At 38.2% G+C, this 26,729-nt stretch overlaps 1 protein-coding gene across 5 annotated transcripts; it reads right to left on the minus strand.

Annotated features, from left to right (window-relative positions):
- Positions 1-4,545: 4,545 nt before the first annotated feature.
- LOC103698068 (Zincin-like metalloproteases family protein) lies at positions 4,546-26,213 on the minus strand. 5 transcript variants are annotated; one of them, XM_008780032.6, is made up of 17 exons: positions 25,917-26,213; positions 25,749-25,830; positions 25,594-25,646; positions 25,437-25,491; positions 23,851-23,989; positions 23,712-23,766; positions 19,151-19,373; positions 18,589-18,684; positions 9,778-9,897; positions 9,570-9,695; positions 8,944-9,099; positions 6,969-7,085; positions 6,421-6,546; positions 6,266-6,333; positions 5,868-6,003; positions 5,498-5,663; positions 4,546-5,378 (listed from the first exon to the last, which is right to left on the minus strand). In XM_008780032.6, exons 1-17 carry the CDS (start codon positions 26,120-26,122, stop codon positions 5,140-5,142), a joined length of 2,163 nt encoding a protein of 720 aa, XP_008778254.2. In that variant the 5' UTR covers positions 26,123-26,213; the 3' UTR covers positions 4,546-5,139. The 5 variants fall into 5 exon arrangements, with proteins under 5 accessions (XP_008778254.2, XP_088574510.2, XP_088574508.2 ...); XM_088718384.2 differs by having other exon boundaries at positions 23,851-23,969; positions 25,917-26,201; XM_088718382.2 differs by lacking the exon at positions 23,712-23,766 and having other exon boundaries at positions 19,151-19,344; positions 25,917-26,209.
- Between the last annotated feature and the right edge of the window lie 516 nt (positions 26,214-26,729).

A 26,729-nucleotide genomic window follows, 5' to 3' on the forward strand; every position in this document is an offset into this window, starting at 1 on the left:
ATTTAACGATGTCCCTGATATGAAGGTTGGAGAGGTGATTTCCTGTCGCTCAAAGACGCATCTCTGCAGAGATAAGCAGTGACCGGAAAAGTCAAAAGAGAAGAGAAGACAAGTGATCCAGGGATCATCACAAGAGCAGAGCAATTAGGAGAGTTGTTGGATGAAATGCTGCTTGAATTGTTGTTTTTCAAGTGCTAATTCTGCAACCAGATTAACCCTTCACTACAAGCAAAGAACCACTTTTCTCATGCTATAAGCAGTGCATGATCATTTGTTCATGCATGAGCACCAAACCTGTATTTTTGTTATTTTTTTTTAAATTTTTGATGAATGAATAAAAAGGTTGCACCACAATCTGGAATTGCCACTGTTGAAATGTCACTAAATCCAAAAAAGAAGACAAGCTTCAGTTCATAGATTCTTTTCGGCAAAGCTCTAGTTCTTACATGGGTCGCTGGAATTAGTCCTCGGAAAACAATGATCTGTGACGTTTGCGCTAACTTCGCATGTCATTAGTCGAAAGACTTTGGTTGACTCATTATTTTTTATTAATATAATCTTGCGTCTCATTTTTACCACCAGAAAAGCTATTAGCAAGTACTTATTGGCAATATTGGTATTGGCAGTAAACATATGCTAACGGACGGCTGATGGAAGCCCCCCAAAACCACACAGTCATGGCACTCAGCCAAGCGAGGTCCAAGCACCACTCAAGGACCGAATCGGGCAACTGATGAGCCTGAGGCTGACCATGCCTTAGACGACCGAAAGGGGCAAAAAAAAATCAGGCATATGCGTCAGGCAAGACTAGTGTATGTGCGCAACAACACCGACAGCAGCGCGCAGGACCAGCCCGCACACCAGAATTCCCCCATCAATACTATGGGCGCCAACTGAACAACACAAAGGCCAAGCGCGCCACGCAGCAGTGCCTGCGCGCCCAGCCAACCGAGCGCGCCAGCCAAACAATGCAACTGCTGCGCGTGCTGCGCACAAGTGCTTGCGCGCCCAGCCAGCCACGCGCGTCAACCAACCGGGCGCGCCCTTGCGCGCGAGGCAACGGCCGAGCACGCAACTCATGAGCTTCTGCACGCTAATTGTTGCATTTGTACTTTGTATTCTTTATTTTAGTTCAAATGAATAGCCACTGTGCAATCACTTTCCAACCATCCGAGTTGTCTTTCAATTAACTTAGGCTGCCAATTCCAATTCCGACGGGCAAATCTTTGGCGCTACCTTCCAATCGGTCTACGGTAGCATTGCAACGCGGCTAGAAGTCAAGCAGCAAAAAAAGGCTTGGTGTGGGCCTTGGGACCGAGGGCACCCCTCCATCAACGGCCCCTGGAGAAAAGTTCATTGCCCATCCGTGGTTAAATTTCCAATGTCTGCATTGATGAAGATGCTTATTCTCAAACAACTAGCTCTGGCTGCTGCTAAAAATTTCTGAATGGGTCCATCATGCGGAACGTACTTCATGTAGCAGCAATGTAAAGGCACACAGCCGGCACTGCATCCATCAATACTTTTTGATGATTGCTTAAGATTATAGATACGTGTATTAACATGGGATCAACTGAGTTTAGCCGTATATTGAAATTTATGGAGCATGATTTGTTGTATCAGTCCGAACCGGGCGCTACGAGCATACTGTATCATACTAATCAGTACTGGTATATGGTATGGAAGGTATACCGATATTCGGTACGTCGAAAAAATTTTATACCATACTGTACTGATATAGTGCTAGTATGGCACTGGTATGAAATCCGGTAATGACGAATCTTACTGTAGAGAGAGGGTGACAATAGCATTTTCCTTCATAAGACAAGAATTCCAGGAGCTGACCTTGCTGGTTTGCATATAAAATTCCTCTCTTTTTCAGCTAATAGAAGGATGTATAAGATGATTTTTTTCTGGTTCTTCAAAAGAAAATTCTCTTTTATTTTATATGCAAATTGATTGTGTATATAGTAGCATTGTAAAAAGCATCAGTTACACAATTAGAAAAAATTGTTAACGAGGTCAAAGGAGAATTGGCTAATGACATTAAGAGACTCCAAAAACATCTAAAGGTCCCTTTCCTATAGCATCATAAGCGTATCAGTTTATCATGAACCAACTTGAAAAGGATACAGGAATTTGTGAGAATTTTTAACTCAAAGAAAATTGTGTCCATATTTTTAAAAAAATGAGATTGAAAAGTTTCAGGTTGCATATTAGATCAATTATGAAATTATTTGTTTCTGTAAATACGAGACATGAATGAAAGATTGAACTACCTTCATTTCTTTAATTTACTAGCTTGAAATTTTCATGGCACCCATCTTCATCATCATGCAGCTCATTGAAAGTTAAGAAATGGACTTTGGAGAAGGTTTAAGGAGACAACTACTGATCTGGAACAAGTTATAAGTCCACAAAAAAGATAGAGAATTTTTGCGGCAGAGCAAAGAAGTTTTAATGTAGCCTCCAAGATCAAATTGACAAATTTAGTTTCCTTGTGCGCTGCAACCTATATTTATTATATCCTAAAAGAAAAAAAAATCAACACTAGCAAAAATTATGGAAATTAAGAGCTTAGGTTATATTTGGTAATTGAAAAGCCAGAGAAATCATAGTTTTTCCAGGGCAGGTGAAGGATTGTCACCCCAATTTCCATAATTTTTTTGCTAAGTTCCATAATGTTGAAAATTTATTTGGATTTTCAGTTCTCATGGACAATGAAATTGTAAAATAGCCACATGCAAGACATTACAAATCGGCTTCAGAGGTATATGCAGATCTTCTTGAGAGAATCTTGGGATCGTGAGCTAGCAGTCCTCAATCTTCATCCTACCAAACAGCATTATAGTTCACTATTATCTTGATTACTTCTGTACTTTAGCACATGAAAGAAGAGAGCAAGCAACTAAAGGAGGACACCTTATACTACACCATAATAGTGTATATGAAGATCCAAAGCCTAATTTCTTGTTATTGCAAATAAACCAGGGGAAAAAGTGGCTTAAAAAAATTACTGGATATTTGATTTTGCAGAAATAGGCCAGTGTTTTATTTATGTATTATTTATTTATTTATGTATATATGCATGCATGTATACATCTACTCATTCATTCCTTCGTTCATTTAACACCGACAATTTTCGCATTTTTGTGAACCATTTATGCCTAGAGGTACAAATGGGTCTGGTCGACTAGGATCATGAGTGATTCCAACTTGACCTGGTTCCTTATTCGGGTCCTAATGTTGGACCCAGACCCAACCCAATAGAAGATCGGGTCAGGTCGAGTTGGATCTACAGTTAAACCTTTAGACCCAACAAGTCATTCAAATTGGATCGGTTTCACATATAACTCATTCCCAACATGAAAAATTCAAATTCAGATCAGGTTTAGGTCGGGTTGGATCAAATTCGGATTACACATATAGAGTTCTAAAATGAAAGAGTAAAATTTGGACAAAAGAAAATCCTAGTATTATAGTAAGATATGATTATTTCTTTGGAAGCATGATATGACACATTTAACATGATAATTTTTTCTAACAAGACTTATAAAACATTACCAAAAGTTGTGCATTCTCTATGGATCATACGAATTATTATGTTTAAAGATATCTAAAAGCCTGCAACAGAATATGAATGGAATACCAAGTCAGTCACAATATCAATCTACAATCTAAAAGTCAAACATCTTATCTATGGATATCATGTAGCTATCTAGTTTGCCACAATATCTCCTATGTCATGTGAATAAAATTAAGAAACTTGGATTGGTGGGATGATGATACCATTTATTTCGAACCAATTAATAAGTGATGGACGCTACCTTTATATGGGACTAATCTCTAATTGGGACTTTAGGAGAGTAGAATGTAGATGGTAGGCCAACTTAATACCACCCCCAACACCCCCATGAACAACCTCCCCCCACCTCTGGTTAACGATATTATCGATTTTAGGTTGGACAGATAGGATGGTAGGTTAGAAGATCAAAATTAGACCTATATAATAATTGGGGCGAGTTAGGTTGGTTCCGAAGTCAATAAACCCAAACCCAATTTGAAATGTGCAATGGATCTAAGTTTGAAACCCGACCAAGCCCCATGAATTCTTAAATCATGGTCCAAATCGGGTCTAAGCATGTCAGGTCGGATCATGGGTCCATCCCCCATTTGCAGCCTTTATTTATGCCTCTTATCTTCAACGAAAGCACATATTTAATGCACATCATAGTTACTGCTCACATGTTGACAACAAACGAACATGAAATACAGTAATCATCATATCTATGTCCTTTATCTATGCATGTATATGTAATCATTGGTTCATTCATTTAGGGTTAATGATTTTTGGTGCTTTAGTGAACCATTATGCTTCTTATGCTCCAATGAAAACACACATCTAATGCAAATTATAATCGTTGCCCACATGTTGACAACAAACAAATATAGAATACAGGTAAATGCACACAAATGTTGATGATGATATTTCACTTTGAGATAGTATCAAATTATTGGATTAATTGAGATGCAACAGAAGAGGTCTTTTCTTTGTTTTAATCAAAACTTGCTGAATAATCTTAATAAATTTACCTTCTCATGTTTTACAAGTTTTTTGAACCAATGAACTTTGATCCACCTGGTTCAAGGTGTGAATCATTATCATTAGCCTGAATTCTCAGACAAGAACTTTTGGTGTCACATACAATCTTAGAGCATTAATAGCGAGAATAATTAACACAAGAGGACTCCTTTTGGTAGATGGGAGCACTAAACACATCAATTCTGGCAACAGATCATGGAACTAAAGAATAATGAGGAGCATTGCCATGATTTCAGTAATACAAGGGGCAGTAAATGAACTCCCCAGTTGCCATCTTCCCCAAAAATTCATTGTCCCGTAAACTCACGAGGCTGTGAAGATTGTACATTATCTATTATATCTCTTGCTCTTTCTGACTCCACGACCACCTGACATCCATCCAACTCTCCAAGTCAAATCCATCTTGTGAAACTGGAGTGGCTTCACCACAAGCATTGCCTGAGTTCTGAAGCTAAAGCACCGAAACACCACAGAGCAGAAAGCCAACATCGAGGCTTCCATTTGCAACTTCATATGGTGCTTGAAATGGGCAGAACCTAAAGGCCAATTTCTTTAAGAAGGCTGCTAGTATCAGGGACGATCCCATGACTGCAATTCCTAACAATGCTATTGCCAACAAGTTCCTTTAACAAATCTGATGGATCCTTTGCTCCACCATGCTGCAGAAATTTTGTCCGAAGGGCGGATCCTGTGCAATGGGACAAAGGATGCTCACGGCATATCTCTTGCCAAATGGTTGCCGCGAAACACCTTGCATATAGATAACTATAATAACCTGTAACAAGAAGTCCGGACTATTCTTCAGCTGATGAATACAGAGGGTACTAGCTTCTAGAGCAAAAAGAAGTTCCACAGATAAAACAATCTTAAATCAGGTAATGGCTTTATGCTTACCAGCACCATAATTTATAAGGTGATTAAACCGAGTATGCCAATGTGTGCCCTCCACATGGTTCCAACTGGTATGTTGTTTCTTTAAATCGGCAACAACTGAAATTGTGTCTCTTGGTGTGGCCAGTTGCTCACCAAAAAGTGTTAAGTCCATCAATGAATAGAATATCTAGGATTAGGCAGAAAAGCATCCAGCAATCAGGAATGACAGAGAACATTTATAAATACATAAATAAGCTTAGCTACAAGTAGAGAAGTTCATGAAGAGAGAGAGAGAGAGAGAGAAGAGATGCAGGCAAGCATCAGTTCATGGAAAATGTGATTCATAAAAATGTTGAATAAACAAGCTATGAGCTTGAAGGGGAAAATATACCTGTCGTTGAAACTCCATTGCAGGAAACATGTTTCGAGCACCATTCATTGCCTCTACCAGTTTTTCTGGTATTACTTCCCCGGTCGTATCATGTCTAGCAAATGTCCTCAAAACACGATAATCCCAAGCGTAGTACCTGAGAGATCATCGTGATCAACTACACTTAGCAGAAAAGCACATTGTAGATTGTTCAGCACTGGCATTTATTTTTCAATTCTTATTGCATTCTAAGAAATGAGATGTGTTTTTTATATAGTTCTAGGGATGCAAGACAATGAGTTTTCCAGTTAAGTATCAGCGGTTTCAAACTCCCAACTATTCCTTCCAACAGATGAAAATAATTTATCATATTTTTAATATCGGAACTACTGGATCCGGAGAGTGAACAAAATACGTACTCAAAAAGGTTTGACGGTGTTTCAGCTAGATCCAGAACAACTCTAGTACCTGAGAAGTGCTGATAATCCTGAGATGTTCACAATATGATATATCAGTAGAAGGAAAAACATGATCACAGTTTTATGTTGAATGTGTAAAGCAGTATATAAACTACCGTTCTTGAAAGAAGGGAATGAACTGCATGACCAAACTCATGAAACAGGGTTTCCACATCCCAGTGGTTGAGCCTTGATGTTGATGATCCAGGAGAACCTGGGAAATTGCAGACTAAAGCAACAATCTGTAAAATTTTATTTTGAGTTAATGAATACTGAATTCCTAATTAACAAAAGAAAACAATGGAAAATCTTGAGCATTTCATTAAGTAAAGCAGAAAGTTGAGAAGCTGGAAAACAAATATCGCAAGCATGAGTAAATGTGGCTGTTTCGTATATTATCAAAGACAACTATTCTATACAAAATATGTTCCAAAAATATAAATATTAAACATCTTTGAATAGCAGATTTTTGTGTAGATACAATATTTGACAGAACTTAGATTTTCAAAAAAGAGATCTGATGCTTTCATACTTTTGACATGCATTTTAGCTAGTGACCATCATGTTCGCTTGACATGGACATCAATAAGCATGTAATAACAATAAATCCAAATACCAAAACAAATGTAAGAATGGATAACAAGCAACAGGTTCAGCATCATACGGGAAGTTGGTATTCTGTCTCAGATACTCGGCACCCTCCTCTAATGGCAAAATGAGCACAACCTGGATATTTACCCTTCCTGGAGTAAAGATCAAGATAGAGAAACCCCAAATCACCCTGGATATATGAGAACCACACCTTAGTTCATGTCGAGAAATACAACATATACCACCAGTAAAAGATAAAAACTTTCAGCAAGGAACATGTAAGGTCAATATTGGCTCTACTAGAACATATGAATACATTCAAACACATTACAATCTCATAATTTGATTAAAATGGTTTGCGCAAGGATTGCTGAAACTTGAGCAGCAGTTGCAAACAAATATAGGTAGTTGTGCTAGACCTCTCATAAACGACAGGCAGCAAATATAGAAATGGCCACTCTGGTTGTGTAATAGATGTTTATGTCATCTTTTTTTCCCCTTTTATTAAAAAATAAAGAAAATCAAAGACATGTAAAGTCATTGTCACAAGGACACACTGAAGATAATGAATTACAAACATTTTTGGAGGATGAAACACCAACAACAAAATATAGCATAGTTTGTTTATGTATTAGACAAAAAGTGATGATATACAATGATAGTCATAACTGACGGCAGAAGAACACTACTTGAAAAAAAGCTGGAATCTCTTAGACACAGGCACCTTGGATAGACACAACATGCCATTTGAAGAACCCATGTGTCCTAGCAACATCAGATATTATTAACTGTCAGATATAACTAGGATATGTATTAGGTACTTGTTTTTAACCATTGCATTCTTCAATTCAAAAAGTCCATACACTTTCAAGTACAGGCAAAATACTCTTTAGATACCTTCAGAAATGAGGTGAACTTTCTTTTCTTTTTTGCTAAATTTAACTAGCACCAGAGTCAACTTACTGAATGCATAGGACCAGTGTTGGCGAGCATGCCAGCCACCAGCTGAAATAATAATACATGCCATGCCAGCACATATGTCGTTGCATGCCACAATAAAAAAGATGAAACAATGACTTCATAAGGTTTTTATCAAAATCCCCAAATAAGATTACAAGGTGCCACACCAACCCATGCCTTGTGCCATACTGGCCCAACACGGGCCAGCATCAGCAAGCACTTAAAACCTCATTTTCAACATGAAAGAGAAGCTTTGGTATTACAAAACTAAATCCATCCTAGCAATAGTAGACCAATTGGATATTTGAAAAACAATATCCTAAAAATAAATCCATGTACCTTTACTCAGGGTAGAAGCGAAAGAAGATTGGCACCTGTGAGACACAGGGACACAAGGAAGTTCCTGAAATACTTGTGGGACAAAAAATTTACAGTTCCTTTTTTTTTTTTTTTTGCAAAAAGCCTGGCATTTTGGTCTATACTGTGCTGCTGAAACTCCATATGGCATCGAAAACTAAATGTTAAGTTATAAACCTATGGAGGTTATCAAAAGATGACCATAACCACAAAAAGAAATAAAGAAACAAAATAGTATTATGCAACGTCTAGAGTTGCAAACAATATGGAGCATCATGAGTACCAAGGAATTAGCTTAAAAGGTGTTTGGATGGCCACAGAATTTACGTTCATGATAAAGCTCATATTAGAAAACACCTGAGGAAGGAAATGGATGCTTGAGAGGAAGAAACGTTGAGATCACAAATGCTCCCTCGAGCTCAATCCCAAAAAATTGGGATTACTTGTTCAATCTGAAAGCTGGTTTACCTTGTCCACATTTTAAGGATCCTATGGCCCTAAAACTTCTATAATTAGAGAAGATCCTATCTTCCCAATGCTTACATCTCCCAAGCAGGTCATAGAACTTCTCTAATTAGAAATATTCATTGCACAACTTGTGCACGCATCCAAAGAGGCCCTAAATACACTTCCAAGATAATTTGGATACACTTGGTAGAATAAAGAATAGTTCCAATTGCACAGCTAGCAGCAAAACAGACACTAGCCATTCATATACTGTGTATCTGTACCTCTTGGGGATGATGAAGAGACAGTTTCATCACATCTGAATGCCATGACTCGCCTGGGGCAAAAGGAATTCTATGAAAAGTGGCACCAAACAATGACTCAACCAACACCTTCAAGCCCTCAAGGCATTGAGACAAGGAAAAGTATGATGAGATGACCTGTTAGGAACAACGTTGGCAATGAAACTTGTCAGAAAGAATGAAAAAGAGAAGAAAAATAATTTCTTAAATGCAACAAAAGGTAAGAAATTCAACAGCAATGCAAGGTCATAAAAACAACAACATTCATCTTACAGTCAAAAGGATTAAAGACTACACAATGACAGAGAAAAAAATACCTACATTTGAGTTCTGCAAATAATGCTATCTTAAGGTTATCAAAGGAAGAATTCCTTTTCAGTTAGCTATTATTAAAATTAGTGAAAAAAAAAAGAGAAGAGAAATAATAAAGGGTATTAAAAAAGAAAGAGAATTTCATTAAAATTCTTTTGGTCTTGATATCAAGGTTATAAAGAAGGACTTGGTGCAGAAAAATCAGATTAGTTTTACAGTGTATCTGCTTTCAAAGTGTTGACAACTTTAGGAGCTCTGAGACAAGCCAGCATTCCCTGTGAGTAGAGGAAACATACTGAGGAGTCCAAGTCGTATGTAGAGGATTTCATCATTCCTGTAAAATAAGCCTCATCCCATGGCTCTAAATCTGCAGATCTTTCATTACAAAATTGCCTCTTGAAATCCTGTATTCTCTTAAACTCCTACATAGAGGATGAAGGTATTACATATTTACGAAAACAAAAAAAAATTAAATCTAGCTAAAGTAATTGCTTTTATTCATACCTCATCAGCTTTCTTTCTGACAGTTTTGCTCAAATCAAGAAGAAAAGACATGACAACATCTGGTGATGCTGCCATGTTTGGGCGGATTGCAAACTCAGCATAAGATTTACACCCCATTATCTGCACCCACCACTCAGAATCAAAAAAGAAAAAAAAAGGAACAATGGTTTGGCATAAAAGAAAAGAAATGAAAAACTAAGACAATAGGAATGTAATGAAATATTGAACAAAGTCAGAATTATCTAGCAATTAGGAAGCAATAAATAAAGTTATTTGACTGAGGTTGCAAATTGGTTATTGTATTGTACAAGTTGCCAGCAATCATAAAGAACATCTGCAGCTTGTTATGGGATAATGAAGGCTTCTCATATAAGTGGTTAAGGCTGCTTATGAGTGTTGATGGACCTTGCATGAGAGGCAACCAAAGATTCAAGTGAACTGATGACCTTGCTTTCCAGCTTTTATGAACAGGACAGTGGTGATGAATTCCTAAGATTGCCGGAAAGAGAAAGGTGGGGGCGAGGAGGGGGTCATCATTCTAAGAAAGGGATTCTAATGCTACGTTTGGTACACTGGAATGAATGCTGGAATGGAATGGGGATTCCAGCTTTAGCCCATTCCAATTTTTAGCAAGGCAATAAGCTCAGAAATCACATTTCATTTAGAATCACCATTCCTTCAATTGAAGGAATGGTGATTCTGCCCCTGTATGGAAGGAATGGTGATTCTGCTCTTGTATGGAAGGAATGGTAGGAATGATATTTTTGGAAATGGACCGATTAATAATATTCATAATATAAACCAGCAAAAAATAACGTAATTCATATGATTCAATTATCAATAATTTAGTATAAAATAAAAATAATACTACAATTAATATTTAATCTAAAACTATTATTTTATTATAATTTATAAAAATATCAAGTAAAATCTATTTAATGTATTGTAATATTATATCAATCATGGTCTGCCGTACCGGTCCGGCCTGGGACCGGTACCGGATCAGCGTGAAATCCGGTACCGGTAATTTATTGTTGAAGAACCGATACGGGACCGGTCGGACCGGTACGCCACCGATTCGGACCGGTACGGACCGGTACGGACCGATACGCCATCGGTACGGAACCCGTTTCGTACCGATCCGGGATGCCACCGGTACGGCGGACCTTGATATCAATTTTGTTTAAAGGTTTACTTTGTAATATAATGAGCATTGTGCAACTCATGTTAGACGAAGATACTTATAAAAAATATCAATATAAAAAAATATTAATAAATACCAAAATAACAATTAAAATAATATCTAAAAATAAAAAAATAATAATAAGGAAAAAATGAAAAATATTAAAAAATAATATTGAAGTTAAAACACTAATTAAAAATGTAAATAAATAGTATTAAATTGCATATATTCTACTGTATAACTATCTAACTTAAGTATTAGAATATGAATTGGTATTCCTTCTCTACTTAAATCTCTCCATTCGCACCCTTAACATAATGTGAGGGTTTTAGCCTTTCAAGGCTGATGGAGAAGTCAAGTCTGCAGAATGTGACAATATAGCGCAAGTGTAATGGACTTTGTTAGTTGATCAAAATTAACAATGATTTGCTAATTAATGGCTGCGAGTAATCTTCAAAACTAAGTAACACAAAGTAATGCTAAGAGTTATTGCAAATATATTCAGAAAGCTCAATTATTAATAGTTAACACAAGACATGAAGCAATAAAGAAGAAAGAATGATAATAGGGAAAAAGTAAAGTAGACCTGAGAAAAACAAAAATAGAATCAGGAAAGAGAAGAAAAATCACAAGAAAATAAGAAAAATGGAGGGGCAAGCAGCCAGGCCTTCACATTCTTTTCCCTTAACCATATCAATTTGAAGTTCTTCAACATTTGTCAATCTCATGGACACTAAAACAACTAGATAACATGTACTAAGAGGATTATCAGCATACGTATTATGACTTTAGAATTAGTAAAGTTGGACTCTAAAAGGACTCTTCATCAAACTAAAGCTCCACTCCAAAACTTCCCAAAACAGCAATTAATAAAAGAAAAGCTTATGAGTTGGGAGACCAGAGGCCTTGTCAAGATCGAGGACATGATTTGTTTAAATCTCTAGCATCTAGTCTTTTGGACGATATGGAAGCACTTTTGAAATCGCAAAGAAAGAGCCTCTAAAAATCCCAAAAAATGTTAAGGACCAACCACATTTTCTTGTAGTTATCGACAACCTGACTATTAAATTTTAGAAGAAACTCAACAAACCATGGTTGGCTGTGTCACGTGAGCAGCACAATTAGGAGTATTAACTCTGTAATTATTCTGTAATTATTTAGAGATAACAGCTGTAATTATAGGTGATAGCTAGGAATCAGGGATGGCTAAATTCTCCTTGATTTACTTTCCATGCATAGCTGTCCTAATATAGCTATGTAATTATAGGTGATAGCTAGGAATCAGGGATGGCTAATTCTCCTTGATTTACTTTCCATGTATAGCTGTTTTGAATCTTCTATTTAATGAAAAGAGAGCCTAGGAGCAAGGGATCTCAAATATTCTGACATGGTATCAGAGCTACTTCTTCCTAGTTTTCTTCGAAAATCTCTTAGCTTGTGGAGCTTCTTGCCCTAGTCCTGGTTCGAAGCATTCTGGTGCTTATCTCTGGTGGTTTTTTTTGGTGCTCCCCTAGTTCTAACATCTTGGTTCTTGTCTGTTTTTTTTATTCATCTTGTTCTTGTTCGAGGTTTTCTGTCTGTCATCATGGAGAAGCATGAAGCTGTCTGCATCAAGTTCACAGGGAGGAATTATTCGACTTGGGAGTTTCAGTTTCAAACTCTTCTTCAAGGCAAAAAGCTGTGGGGCTATATTGATGGCTCCATGAAGCTCCCAGCAGAAACTGAGGTTGAAAAAAGGGCTGAATGGATAGCCACTGATGCAGGAATTCGTTCCTAGATTTTCAGGTCTGTTGACTCTCATATAGTTCTAAGTCTGCGTCCATATTCCACAGCAAAACAGATGTGGGATTACCTCAAACTTGTGTTCAATCATGACAACAATGCTAGGCGCTATCAGCTTGAGTTGGAGATTGCCAATTTCTCTCAAGACAATTTGTCAATTCAGGAATATTACTCAGGTTTTCTTAATCTATAGACCAAGTATTCTGGCCTTGTTGATTCTGGCCTTATTCAAGCTAAAGTTCCTGCATAAGGCTTGGCTGCTGTGCACCAAGTCCATGCCACGAGCCAAAGGGATCAATTTCTCATGCACTTGCGTCCTGAATTTGAAGCTACTAGATCTGCCTTGCTTAACAGGGAGGTCCCTCCCTCTCTAGTTGTTTGCCTAGGAGAGCTGCTGCGTGCAGAACAGAGGGGAATTACTCAGGCTCTCTTGGAGAAAGATGTCAGCAACACTCCTCCAGTTGCCTTTACTGCCCAAGGAAGATCCAGGTCAAAAAATATGAGTATGGTTCAGTGCTATAGCTGTAAAGAATATGGCAATATCGCTGTAAATTGCAGCAAGAAATTCTGCAATTATTGCAAGAAAAACGGTCATATCATCTAAGAATGCCCCATCCGTCCTTCCAAGCCAAAGGCTTATCAAACCTCGGTGGAGTCTGCTGCCTCTTCTACTTCATCGTGTGAAGAATCCTCTACATCTGCTACATTCATAACTCCAGCCATGATGCAGCAGATGTAGCAGATGATTATCTCTGCTTTTTCTGCTCTGGGTCTTCAAGTTAATTTCTATGACTCTTCTAAGTCTTGGTTCCTTGATTATAGTGCCTCAAATCACATGACTAGGACCCCTGATATGCTTCAAAATATTCGAAAGTATCATGGCAATTCACATATCCAAACAACTAGTGGAAACACAATTCCTATTACAGCTGTTGCAGATATTTCTGCTGCACTCATGATGTGTTTATCGCTCCTGGGTTATCTGCCAATCTTCTTTCTGTTGGACAGTTAGTTGACAATAGTTGTGCTGTGGTTCTCTCATGATGGATGTATCGTGCAGGAGCAGGGGTCGAGCAAGGTGATAGCGAAGGGGCCTAAGATTGGGAGATTATTTCCTCTACAGATCACTCAAAATAAGCCTACTGATGTGCTATCTTTTGCTAGCAACACCATTTGTAGTAAGAGTGAGGTTTGGCACCAACGTTTGGGCCATCCAAACACTCGCATTCTAAATTATTTGTTGAAATCTGGAGACTTGAGAAATAAAGAATCTTGTTCTATTCCTATTGAGTATTCTTCTTGCAAACTCTGCAAAAGCAAAACTCTCCCTTTTCCTTTACATAGTAGTAGAGCAGAAAAAGTGTTTGAGATTGTCCACAGTGATGTATAGGGTATCACACCAGTTCCTTCTCGTGCAAAATATAAATATTTTATCACATTCATCGATGATTACAGCTGGTTCATTTGGCTGTATTTTCTGCGCTCCAAGTCAAAAGTTTTGTCTACCTTCAAGAATTTTCTAGCTTATGTGGGGAATCAGTTTTCCACTTGCATCAAAGCTCTTCGAACAGACTCAGGTGGGGAGTATGTATCCTCTGATTTTTTGGACTTCTTGCAGCAGAAAGGTATTCTTTCCTAATGGACATGTCCTTATACACCCCAACAAAATGGCGTTGCCGAGAGAAAGAATAGGCACCTGCTTGACATTACTCGGACCTTGCTCCTTGAGTCCTCCGTCCCTTCCAAATTCTGGACAGAAGCACTTTCTACTGCCGTCTATGTTATTAATAGGCTGCCCTCTCTAGTCTTGGGCATGGACACTCCTCATTTCCAGCTCTTTGGCAAGAATCCACAATACCAGGATCTTCACATCTTCGAGTGTGTATGCTTTGTTCACTTGCCAGCACATGAACGATATAATCTCTCTGCACAGTCAGTCAAATGTGCCTTCATGGGATATAGTCCTTCTCAAAAGGGCTTCTTGTGTTATGATCCAGCTCTTAAGAGAATGTGGGTGTCTCGGAATGTGATTTTCTTTGAAAATCAGTCTTTTTTTGCCACTAATCCAGTTTCGGATTTCTTAACTATTGATTTCGTTGTTGTCTTGCCTCCTATTGATATTGCAGCCCCTCCATCTGGACGTTTTAAACCATGTTTGGTTTATACTCGCCGCAGTACTGCACCCACCATAGTTGCGGCTCCCCCTGCAGTTTCTTCACCTCCGGTGGAGCTCAATGTTGTCAGTTGTAACCTTGCTACCACTGTTGTTCCTGTGCTGGATGTTATCAACTCAGAATCTTCTACTCACACTATTTCTGAGGAGGCTGCTCCAGCATTCTTACCTACTGATGTTAGGCGCTCTACTAGGTCTACTCAGCCTCCAGATAGATATGGCTTCTCTCATAACTGTCTCTCTGCAACTCTGGCCAACATTGCAATCCCTACTTATTCTCAAGCTGCGAACGAAGAGTGCTAGAGACTTGCTATGCAGGAGGAACTTGATGCTCTCGTAGCCAACAACAACACTTGGGAGCTTGTCCCTTGTCCTACCACAGTCAAGCCTCTCGGATGTAAGTGGGTTTTCTCTGTTAAACTTCGATCTGATGGGTTTATGGAAAGATATAAGGCAAGGCTGGTTGCTTTAGGCAACAAACAAGAATATGGAGTGGATTACGAAGAAACCTTTACCCCAGTTGCCAAGATGACCACTGTTCGTGTTGTTCTTGCTATAGCCGCCTCTCAAAGCTGGCTCATTCATCAGATGGACGTCAAAAATGCATTTCTCCATGGTGATTTAAAAGAAGAGATATATATGAAGCCCCCCTCCAGTTCAGCAGCTCATCCTAATCATGTTTGCCAGCTGAAGCGGTCTCTTTATGAGCTGAAGCAGGCCCCTCGCGCGTGGTTTGATAAGTTTAGAACCACTCTTCTTGGTCTTTTATTTCAGCAGAGTCAATATGACTCTTTTTTGTTTCTCCATAAGACTCCAGCTGGTCTTGTCTTACTCTTGGTCTACGTAGATGATATTGTGATCACGGATACAGACTCTCTTCTCATTCAGCAGCTGCAACAGAACCTTCAGACCTCTTTTCATATGAAAGATCTTGGCCACATAACCTATCTTCTTGGTCTTGAAGTCCACCGCAGCTCCACTGAAGTGTATCTCAATCAGCATAAGTATGCCCTCGATTTGATCAACCTGGCCCGTCCCCAAGATACTTCCTCTATCGACACTCCTCTTGAGCTTAATGTGAAATATCGCTGAGATGAAGGAGACCTTCTGGATGATCCTACTATTTATCGTAAGCTGGTAGACAGCTTGGTCTACTTGACCATCACAAGGCCAGATATCTCCTTCGCCGTACAAGTCAGCCAGTTCATGCAGAATCCTAGACACCTACACTTAGCTGCTGTCCGCAGAATCATCCAATATATCAGAGGGACTCCTACATGTGGTCTATTCTTCCCTACTAGCACTACACTTGATTTGATCGGCTATAATGATGCCGATTATGCAGGATGTCCAGATACCCGTCGCTTTACCATAAGATGGTGCATGTTTCTTGGTGATGCACTTATCTCTTGGAAAAGTAAGAAACAGGACATGGTTTCCAAATCCTCAACCGAATCTGAATATCGAGCAATGTCTGCTGCCTGCTCCAAGATCATTTGGCTCCGAGGACTCCTCTCTGAACTTGGTTTCCCACGGCACAATCCCACTCCCTTACATGCAGATAATACTAGTGCCATCCGAATTGTAAATAATCCTATTTATCATGAGCGCGCCAAGCACATTGAAGTGGATTGCCACTATATTCGACAGGCCTTTGATCGCAATGTCATCAGCCTTCCCTATGTTCCCACGAATCTCCAGGTTGCAGATATTCTCACCAAGGCCTTGCCGTGCCATAGACACCAGTTTCTTGTAAACAAATTGTTGCTTGTTAACCAACCAGCATCAATTTGAGAAGGGGTGTCACGTGAGCAACACAATTAGGAGTATTAACTCTGTAATTATTCTATAATTATTTAGAGATAACAGCTGTAATTATAGGTGATAGCTAGGAATCAGGGATAGCTAATTCTCCTTGATTTACTTTCCATGCATAGCTGTCCTAATATAGCTATGTAATTATAGGTGATAGCTAGGAATCAGGGATGGCTAAGTCTCCTTGATTTACTTTCCATGTATAGCTGTTTTGAATCTTTTATTTAATGAAAAGAGAGCCTAGAAGCAAGAGATCTCAAATATTCTGACAAGCTGTACCACCACAAACCACACAGTTTGGGGCGTACAGAAACTGAACTGGCTCCCATCTGATTAAAACCCTTGGCTCGGTAAAAAGCCCCCCACCCCCTACTCGCGACCACTCGATGCTCCTCATCCTCCCCTCCACGCTCCTTGGCATCACCGATAAGAGTCATGTCGCCCCTTCTCTTTCTCTCTCGCTTGCTTGGCTAAGATTAGGGTTAGGGTTCCCCTCAGCCCTCCCCCTTCCTCCCTCCCTCTCGATCTCCCTCCCCCTCCCTCACTCTCTCTCCCTTTCTCTCTCCCCCCTCCCTCTCCAACTCAACCTATTTTGGTATGCCTCGAAACAGCATGGTACACACCCATCCCATGACAAACCGGACACCGGCCGATATGCCCTCCGGTACTAGTTCAGCAAGCCTTGCAATGAACAATCCAGAATGTGAAAAATTTCTTAAATTCAAATATAACTCCAACAATGGGAATACCCAATGATGATTAAGCATCCTAAAGGGGTCTTGGAAGCTTTTGTAATGGGCTGAGTTATAGCCCAAAGTATCATAGTAAGGTCTGTGGAACCGTCCTGAACCGCCCGATTTGCGGCGTCTCGGGTCTTACTGACAGCGGACTGGGATGGCTCCGCCATTGAAACCGAGACACCTCTTGTCGTCACCGGAGGGGGAGAAGGAGAAGAAAAAAAAAGAAAAAGAGAGAGAGAGGGGGGGGGGAGGGAGGGAGAGGAAGAAAGATACAAATATACTATAGAAGAAATGTAAAAGAAGAAAGCAAATTAAATATATACAAATATATATATATAAGTTGCAAAATGTGGATAGAATACCATAGACTCCATTGATGACAATCTACCAAAAGTCTTTGATGACACTGTGCTTTCATAGAAATCAATTAGACAGTTAAATCCAATGGTGAAGATTTTTAATACATGCTCACTTTTTTGGATGATTTCTGAAGCAGGTATTATGAGCCTTTTAAAGTGATAGAGACTCTGATACCATGTAAATCAAGGTGTAACTTTTGGATGAATAGGACCATCAGTTAGGCTAAAAAGATTGCAATGCAAACATTTTACGATCTCTGCCTAATTATAAACTGGTTTCCATTACAAAGGCTAAATATTGATGCATAGTTCAACCAGGATATGTATTTCTCTAACTGTGGACATATGTCAGTGTTCTCAAATAGTTTTTCAGTAAATTAACGTCTAGAAGTACACCAAATATTTGTACATAAGGTGACCATGAATTTTACAAGTGCAAATGCACGAATGATGCAACACCAAAATACATTATTACGGTAATCAATTTACACAACAAAGCCAAATATACCAGATACTTACAAATGCTTTCAATCAACAAATACATATCCATTCTTTCCACGACATAAACAAGTTAAGAACCTTAACAACAAAAAGGTGATATATAAATCTGCTCTTCCAAAAATGTACAGTTAGCATTTGGTAATCTAATCAAGCATGAGAAAATTATTCACATTCTGAGCAAATGTTAGTCCTAAAAGATCTAGGTGATGGATTAGAAGTCCAGTGGATTTAAAAACTACAAGCATAAATGAGGACAACCTCAGCAAGTTCATGACGAGCACTTATAAGTTTATCTAGAACACCAAGATTTGCTTGTGGAGTGGAGTTCCCTTTTATGTATGACTGCTTCCTAACCTGGACAGAAAAAGAATAAAAAAGTTCCTTAATTTTAGTGTCAAAAATTCTCTCAAAAACTTTAGCATCAAAAAAAAATTAATGATGTATGTATAATACCCTTACAGGATTAGGTCTCGCGGTAACAGTAATGATTATAAGATCGAGTGAAAAATTAAAAGAATGCGAAAGAAGCTCTATTTAGAAGTCATGAAAACCAACAGCCCCATTTTAAAATTTATGAAAGGAAAAAAGCCCCTTTTTCGCACTTATTCACACAAATCACCAGTGTATGCATATAGAAAAACAATGATAAAAAAGAAAAAATATTGACAATTTTTTTAAAGAAAATTGCATGTTTAGCACATGAATGAAATGGGCAACGATAAAAAAAGAAAAAGATTATTCTCTGAGAAAAGATAATAGCATTCAAGATTATGTTTTGAGAACAGATATAGCCAAAATTTAACTCCAAAGGAAACACTACCTCTGCATCGGATACCCATTTTAATACTGAAGATAAAGTACTTGAATCTGTTGGTATTCGAAAACCCTTCTCTTTTTTCTTATCTCGTCTGTCCAAAGATTCCTCTGATGCAGTAGAGATAGGCTGATAAATGGGCTTGAAATGAGGTTGCATATGCTTTGGTATGCGTGAGGCCGGAAATATATCCACAAAACCTGGATCAGTTATAATATTCTCATTGAACCTGATGAGAACAATATGAAATAAGCTTCTATGCAGTGTCAGGTAGTGTTGTTGCTATTATGGACAGGTAATATCAACTCAAAATATTCACCAAAAAGCATAATTCAATCTCACTGACATATTACTCCTAGAGAGCATCCTAAACAAATTTAACACCATAGCTATGTAACATGAAGCACAATGAAATGTTACTAAAAGCCCACAGAAACAAAGATGGCCATTAGAAAGCACTCGAAAAAGGCAGAAATAAAAAAATCCATCTTTACATAGAAAGATGATACATAGTTAACTAACTGTATGAAACCTTAAAGAAAAAGATTAATTACACAAAACATAGATTTTTTTCCTCATATAATATATATGGGAATATATAAGAAGTCATTCATGCACGGGAGATTTCCTAAGTCAAAAAATCAGCCTCCACCCAAACTCTTCACAATCACAGCATATTGATCATCGACTCCATAATTGTACTCTGCAGCCCAAATAGCCCTGTCCAGACAACATTTTTTGGAAGGCTTTCATCTTTAAAGGCCAAAATATATTCTTCTTGCATAAATAATTAATATTACCTTACTCCACAGGTTTGTATATAAAGAAATCATAACTATATATGGTGTTCAACTGGGACAACTGTCCAAAAGTCAAGTGTCATGCCATGAACTTTTAGCTTAACTGACTTTTAAGGGGCTGACACATTCCCTCCTGGATTAGAGTCATTTTTGCTGGAGAGGGTCATGAATACATTACGTATAAATTCATGCAGAAGACACGTAGCAGTCATCCAGCTACATGAAGGCCCAAAAAGACACTTGGTTCAATGCAGACTCCATCAGCACTAATGAACAGAACACGAACTCTAAAAAAGTTTAAATGGCCTGCTGTCCTATCAAAACTCTAGAAACCTAAAAATCTTAAATACTGAGCTTTGCTACCCAACTTAGTGAAATTCTATTCAGTGATGACCAACAGCAAATTTCTAACCAGCATGGGAAGATCTTCCCTCCTGCCATATTCTCCTTTGATCTACCAAACCTAAACCTGAAGCTTAAAGAGTTCACCTCAGGCACTCACACTAATAATCAACACAAAAAGTATAAATGAATAATTAATTTAAAATTGAGAATCCACAAGAATAGATTGAGCACCAATGAGGCACACGTATGCTGAGATATGCTATCCAGGTACTAGTAAATGAACAACACAATATTATTTATTTAAGCAAACAATTGAGCATAAAATAATATTGTTGGAACGTGTCTACACATAACCAAAGGAACAGCATGTACCAGTTCACAGGCCAAAACTGTGCCACCCATAGTTGGTAGTTGATACAGCTATAAACCAACCTTACTGTACTGAAACCAGGAAAGATTTTGTAAAATGAACCTTGTGTTCTGTTGCTGACTTACTTGAGTCCTTAAAACTGTATGTATATTTAACTTTTTATGCCCTTGGGAATGGGGGAGCAAATCCAGTCCATCGGTTCCCAAGTTAAGTGCATTAATAAACACAAATGCTTCCTTTCATCTGAATAACATTTCCAAAGATCTCCGCAAATGGCTATTTGTCATAATGCACGGAATCTTTATTCACCTTATACTTACCTCTCTCTTCTTCATCTTTCTCAGGGCTTTCTCTACTAAAATTAATCAAATTACCCTGTTATGCACACTCAAACTTTCTCCATTCTCTAATACTAACTGCAAAGCCAGAGCTGCACTTCTCCATCAGTTTAAAACAAAACCATTGTTTAATGATTTGGAATAACCTCTTCAGTTTTCACCAATTTCATTATCTTCCGTAGAAATAATTATTATTTATGTAAAAGCATGCACTTTCTCTATATCTCTGGTTAATACTCCCCTGACATCAATTAAGCTGCATTATCACTCTTCTAATAGCCTTTCCTGTCGAACAAATTCCACATTTACATAGCACTACTGATGGGCAAATTTGTTATGGCAGTTTGTTCGATGCATTTCTTGTTACGCAGAAAGGTGCGCAAAAGCACAGGACCAACCAACATTAACTTTCAACCTGATATCCAACAGGCTTTTAAACAAAAAAAAAAAGAGCACTTGCCTTTGTTTTCTTGACCTACAATTCCCAAGTTCTTTGCCATGTGATCTATTGTGTTCCTTCTACCATAAGTTCCTCTCACACTTCTTCGATCCACACAAGACCAAAGCAACTGTTACAAGCCTTCACTACCTTGATTGCTATACCTCCACCATCATAGCCCCTACGGTAATTGCCACAACAGTTTCATATTGAAAGCATCATAAAAAAACTTTGTCCTTAATAAGTAGGGTGTGCTAGCTGCAATCCATATCACAGAAGCTATGTAATTTCAGAATTACATTTTCAATGCAGTGATATCAACAAAATCAGAAACTCAAACTCAGAAAAACTTGAATGACTGTTGAAGCTGAAACTTATGTTAAAAATGCAAGAAAAAAATTTACGTCGAGGTCTGGGTAATGTCTCAGAATTGGATAAATGTAATAAGAGCAGAGAAAGATTATATCAGCATAGCTAAGAGAAAGTTTATTCTTCTTTTACTTGAAATTAAAGTGCATAGCTTATGACTGTAACCAACAAGCCTAATCCCATTAATATCAGTTCAGCTTTATGAATCAAGTTACAACACATCAAGGTCTGGGAACAATCTATGACTGAGTCCGAGGCTGAAAAAACTGCTTTAGAAATTGGCGAGTTTATATATTTAGCTGCAAGTTTGTGAATAAAGACACCACCACTAAAAGTAGTAAAAAGAAAATGTAGGAATCTTATTATCTAATTTCAATATTTATCCATAAAATTTCGATATTAAGATACAAACTGCATAATTGGGACCATAGAAACAGATAATGATGAATTATGGTGTCAAATCTCTTTCCATTCTCCATGCCACTTTAGATAATGAAGAAACAAATTTTCAATTCCTTCAATCATTCTCACTCCAATTCCCACATTCATTATCAATTGAATCTTCTCATTTTCCAATGCATAATCTGACTTTTTTCCCCATTAAGTGCATCTAACCAAGAATACATATTTGCATTAAGCACAAGATCCAACTTCTACCATAACCCTCAGCAAATATGCATTAATAGGAACTCATACACTTCTCTTACAGACTGAGCCAAGCAATGAATCAAAGATGTTGCTGATCCAGTCTTTTTTTTCCAAATGATTGCAGATCATTTTTAAGATATTTTTAAAATTCAGTTTAAATTTTAATTTGGAAAAGTATTTTTTAATAGAAAAATTAAAAGAGAAGGCAATCGTCTTTTACTCATAAAGCTGACAAAAAGGGTTAAAACAAGACAATTAGAGTGATTTCTTTAAATTTGACTTGTTTTCTGGTTTATTTTACTTGACTGGACCAAACAACGACCCATCTTCAGGCATTCAGGTCCAAATAACCTATAATCTGGTGACCAAGTGAAGACAACAAGAACATGCGAGCCCAATCAAGCGTAGGAACAAAAGAAACATGTAGAAATGCAAATTATCTAGCCCTTCTTAATCAACCTATAGGGTAATGGTGGGCTTTTTCCCAACCAGGACCAATGCACTGCTAGCAGACAATAGATAACCTCACCAATTGTGCCAGCAAATACAATGCAATTCGCATATTCACAAACCCCGCTTAACTAAGCCACAACAAGTCATGCATACTTGGCCTCGATCTGATACCCTCCTCCAAAGAGGAGCTAAGTACCAACCAGAGTTCCAAACTCTCTTCAGTCTGCCCATGACATTTTGAAACAAATATTTTGTAAAGATAGGCATTTTTTTAAATATTTTAGGAACTTTCCCTTTTTTAAAAGGTGCACGACAGCATAAAGAAAGCTCAAAAGCTTTTGAAAGCATAATTGCCTGCAAGATCGAATTGTTAGACATAAAGCAAAAGGTTCCCACAAATAGAGGCTATCTAAGTTTCTTAAGATCCATAGCTAAACGAATATAAGAATGTTTACAGGCATGTGACCTAAACAAGCTTTCAAAAGCATGCTTATTTATCTATAAGAACTTGATTCAACAACTTTACTAGGCCACTACAGGTTTGAAATTTTCGTATGTTTTACAGCAATACTTTGTCTAGATACAAGTTCATTGGTCACATCCAAACCAATAAGAGTGTGTAGCATCAAAGCAAGGTATAGCAGTCCCACACATTAAAAAAGGGATATTTGTTTGAACACTCAATCTTTCATCTGTAAGATATTCATGAAGTTAGTGTGCAAAAGCAATAGCAGAAAAGAGAAGGCATAGTAATATCACTGAGAAATGAACTGGTAGGTTCAAATGGTGAATGCTTGATACGTACTGTCTACCGAGCAGAGCAATCTCAATATTTAACTGATTAACTCGTTCTAGCTTTTCTGTTGCAGACAATGCACAAGTTAGATTAACAAGAAACACCAAATGAAGTGAGTATAAAAGTGAACCAAGCATGGAACTACTACCTGCACAAAGATGGATGCCTCCTTTTTCAAAATCAATTCGCAAGGTTTGGGCTGCCCTCTGAGCTTCTTCGGTAATGAGGTTACCTCCAAGCTCAGCTTTAATTACTGCATTATATAAACTATAATTGGTATTCAAAAACTGCAAGCAAAAAACAAAAGAGTATCTTAAGCTTCTACAGGTGAGAAGAATAAATATATTACATGTAGAACAGATAGTAAAGAAAGTCTCTGCCAATTGTCGCATGTTCAACAAAAAACAGATTAATCAACAATGAATATAAAATGTTATAGGCAAGTCTACAAGGTGTAATATAAAGTCATACTCCCTTTCAAGAAATAAGAGAAGTTCGCATAATTTTCAAATTAATGTAGATTTTTAACTAGTAAAAAGAATCTCTCTTGTCTTAGATGTGCTACATGTGCTTCCTCTCTAAAACAAGATGCGCCAACAGCACTTGGTTCTCATGGTTGGCACCCCCATTCCTGCAGGCATGCTCTTGGACAAGGTCCATGGTTGAAACCCTAGTCTTTGGTGACACAATATCACCTTTTTTTTCAAAGAGAGAGATACACAGACACACACACAGACAGAGAGATTCATTAAAATAAACAACCATAGATGCTTCATTCAAAGGTTGTACTACCTTAACCACAAAACAAATAATGGATAAAAAGATTTTAAAAATTTTATCACTTTTCTTTTTCATTTCTTGGAAATATTTGAAATTGGTGCCTTTTTATTTTAGTTTAATCCATCAGAAAACCATCAATCCCTATTTATGAGGACGTTTGGCATCAAATGAGAAAATAGGATGTGAAAGATCAAAAAGGTTCAAATTCATGAAGAGTAATGCATCTCCCCTAGTTAGATGGGACATTATATAACCTGGCATGTTGCGTTTAGACAAGATTAAAATTGCCATGAAGGATGGATTTGACAGAATGCCTGCATCTGATCCTATTGCAAAAGTAGGTAATATATGACTTTCCTCTTTCTGAGAGTGAACTTATATTTACATAACTAAATAGAAGACTTGAAGCAATTGCTTTGAGAAATTACCATGACGCTTTGCCTATCAAATCATGCAGGCTGGCGATGAGTTATCTATTAATGTACAAGAACCTCATATTTCCAACTTCATGCCTAAACAGAAGAATTTGGAAGATTTACCATCGAACAAGTTCCCCCAGCTAGAAGAATAACATGAAATGTATAACTCCCATATAAAAGATTTGTTCTATAGTTTAGGGAAGTCATCAAATTGCCACAACTATAGAAATTTGGATGAAGTTTGCATCCAATAAATCATCAGATTATAAGCATACCTACAGATAATGCAATAAGGCAGTGTGGTCTGTTGATCAAATTACATTTATAGGAGACAAGTTACTTCCAATGACTGAATTAAATGACCCTGAAAAGTTTGCTAAGTATCCCATCCTCAAACATATACAATTGTAAAACATTCATCTTTCTGCTCTAAAAATCTCTTCAAGGTTACAAATAGTTGGAGGATGGCGTTGCAAGAACGGGTCATTCTCACCAAGGTGCCAAGAAAGAGATGCAAAAATTAGGTTAAACTCACGTGAAGATATTCATGAATCCTCATCGATGCCTTGTTTGCTTCCTCCACGTATTCCCTAAGATAATTTAATCAAAAGATTACTATTTGAAAGAAAGGATAAACAAAGAGATTTGAAAAAGAGAAACGAGAATCTAAGTTTGAAAAAAAATGCCAATACCTGTCAGGATTCGTGTTTCTGCATAATTCAGCGGAATCGATGACGGAGCAAACCTAGCAACAACAAATATCTTCCATTCTTGAAAATGCCAAGAAAATTCAAGAAACAGAGGGAGAAGAAAGGAGTATTCAACAAGAGATTGGAAGAAAACCTACAGTGTTAGAGATCTCATCCATGGCCCGGATGACCTCCATCGAAGGAGGCAACTGAGAGATGTAAGAAACTATCTCCCCCGATCTGAAGGCCAGTGGCAGCAGCGATTCAAGAACCTGTGAGAATCTCACCAGATATTGAAATAAACAAAGATTCTTCGATTCATTTACCTCTCGATGGCCTCGTCGACGAACCTCCGGAAGCCCTTGGCCGTCTTGAGGACCGGGAAGCCGTAGAGCCCGGTCTCGGTCGCCCCCTCGCCGGTGGCGACCGTGGCCTCGAAGCAACTGCCGACAGATAGACGGCGAGAAGGGGAGAAGAAGGAGAAGAAGCAGGGAGCGGCTCCGCGGCGAATCGCTAGGGCACGAGACGCCATGGAGTCGTCTTCTATTCCCGCCTCGGAGGCGAGAGGGGAGTGCGACGGCTGCCCCTCTTTTCTCGAGAGGAGTCGGAATAAAATCGCGGCCACAACTCTTGCTCGAAACCGACGAAGTGAGTTTGGCCGGCCCGCACTGGACGCTTTTCCGGCCCAGTTCAATTGTGGTCGGATTATGAGATACAAATTCTGTTGGATATCTATTTTCAGGCTTCATATGAACGAGCTGGCTTTAAATCATGAATGGAGGCCCAGGCGCAGGAGTGGCACTGTCCAGCCCAACCCGATTGTCCGACCTGACTCGACCGCACCCATGAGGTTCGTGGGTCAGGTACGGGTTAGCCAATCTTGACCCGCCAACAAGCCATGCCAGGTTTGGGTACGGCTCCTCAACCCATGGGTTCGCGGGTCCGGTACGGATCAGACAACCTTGACCCACCAACAAATCAGGTCAGGTTCGAAGTATATATATATAAAAAAAATAGGGATTGCATATTTATATGATACATTTCAAATAGATTAATGTAGACATATTTATATGACGAAAAATATATTCTCGGTTTAAACCAAAGAATAATTCTCAATAATCAATAATTATTAGTGAGCG

The sequence above is a fragment of the Phoenix dactylifera genome, chromosome 3 (assembly GCF_051530095.1).
Source record: "Phoenix dactylifera cultivar Ajwa chromosome 3, Ajwa_hap1_PhDact_Kaust_v1.1, whole genome shotgun sequence".
Classification (NCBI taxonomy): domain Eukaryota; kingdom Viridiplantae; phylum Streptophyta; class Magnoliopsida; order Arecales; family Arecaceae; genus Phoenix; species Phoenix dactylifera.

What these genes read in the sequence shown, in the direction of transcription:
- LOC103698068 (XM_008780032.6), bottom strand. Translation starts at nt 26,122, where the DNA reads ATGGCGTCTCGTGCCCTAGCGATTCGCCGCGGAGCCGCTCCCTGCTTC. An exon ending in GGATTCATGAATATCTTCAC is followed by an intron (nt 23,990 to 25,436) that starts GTGAGTTTAACC and finishes TTTTGCTTGCAG; the next exon opens with TTTTTGAATACCAATTATAG. An exon ending in ATTGCTCTGCTCGGTAGACA is followed by an intron (nt 19,374 to 23,711) that starts GTACGTATCAAG and finishes TGTTCTCATCAG; the next exon opens with GTTCAATGAGAATATTATAA.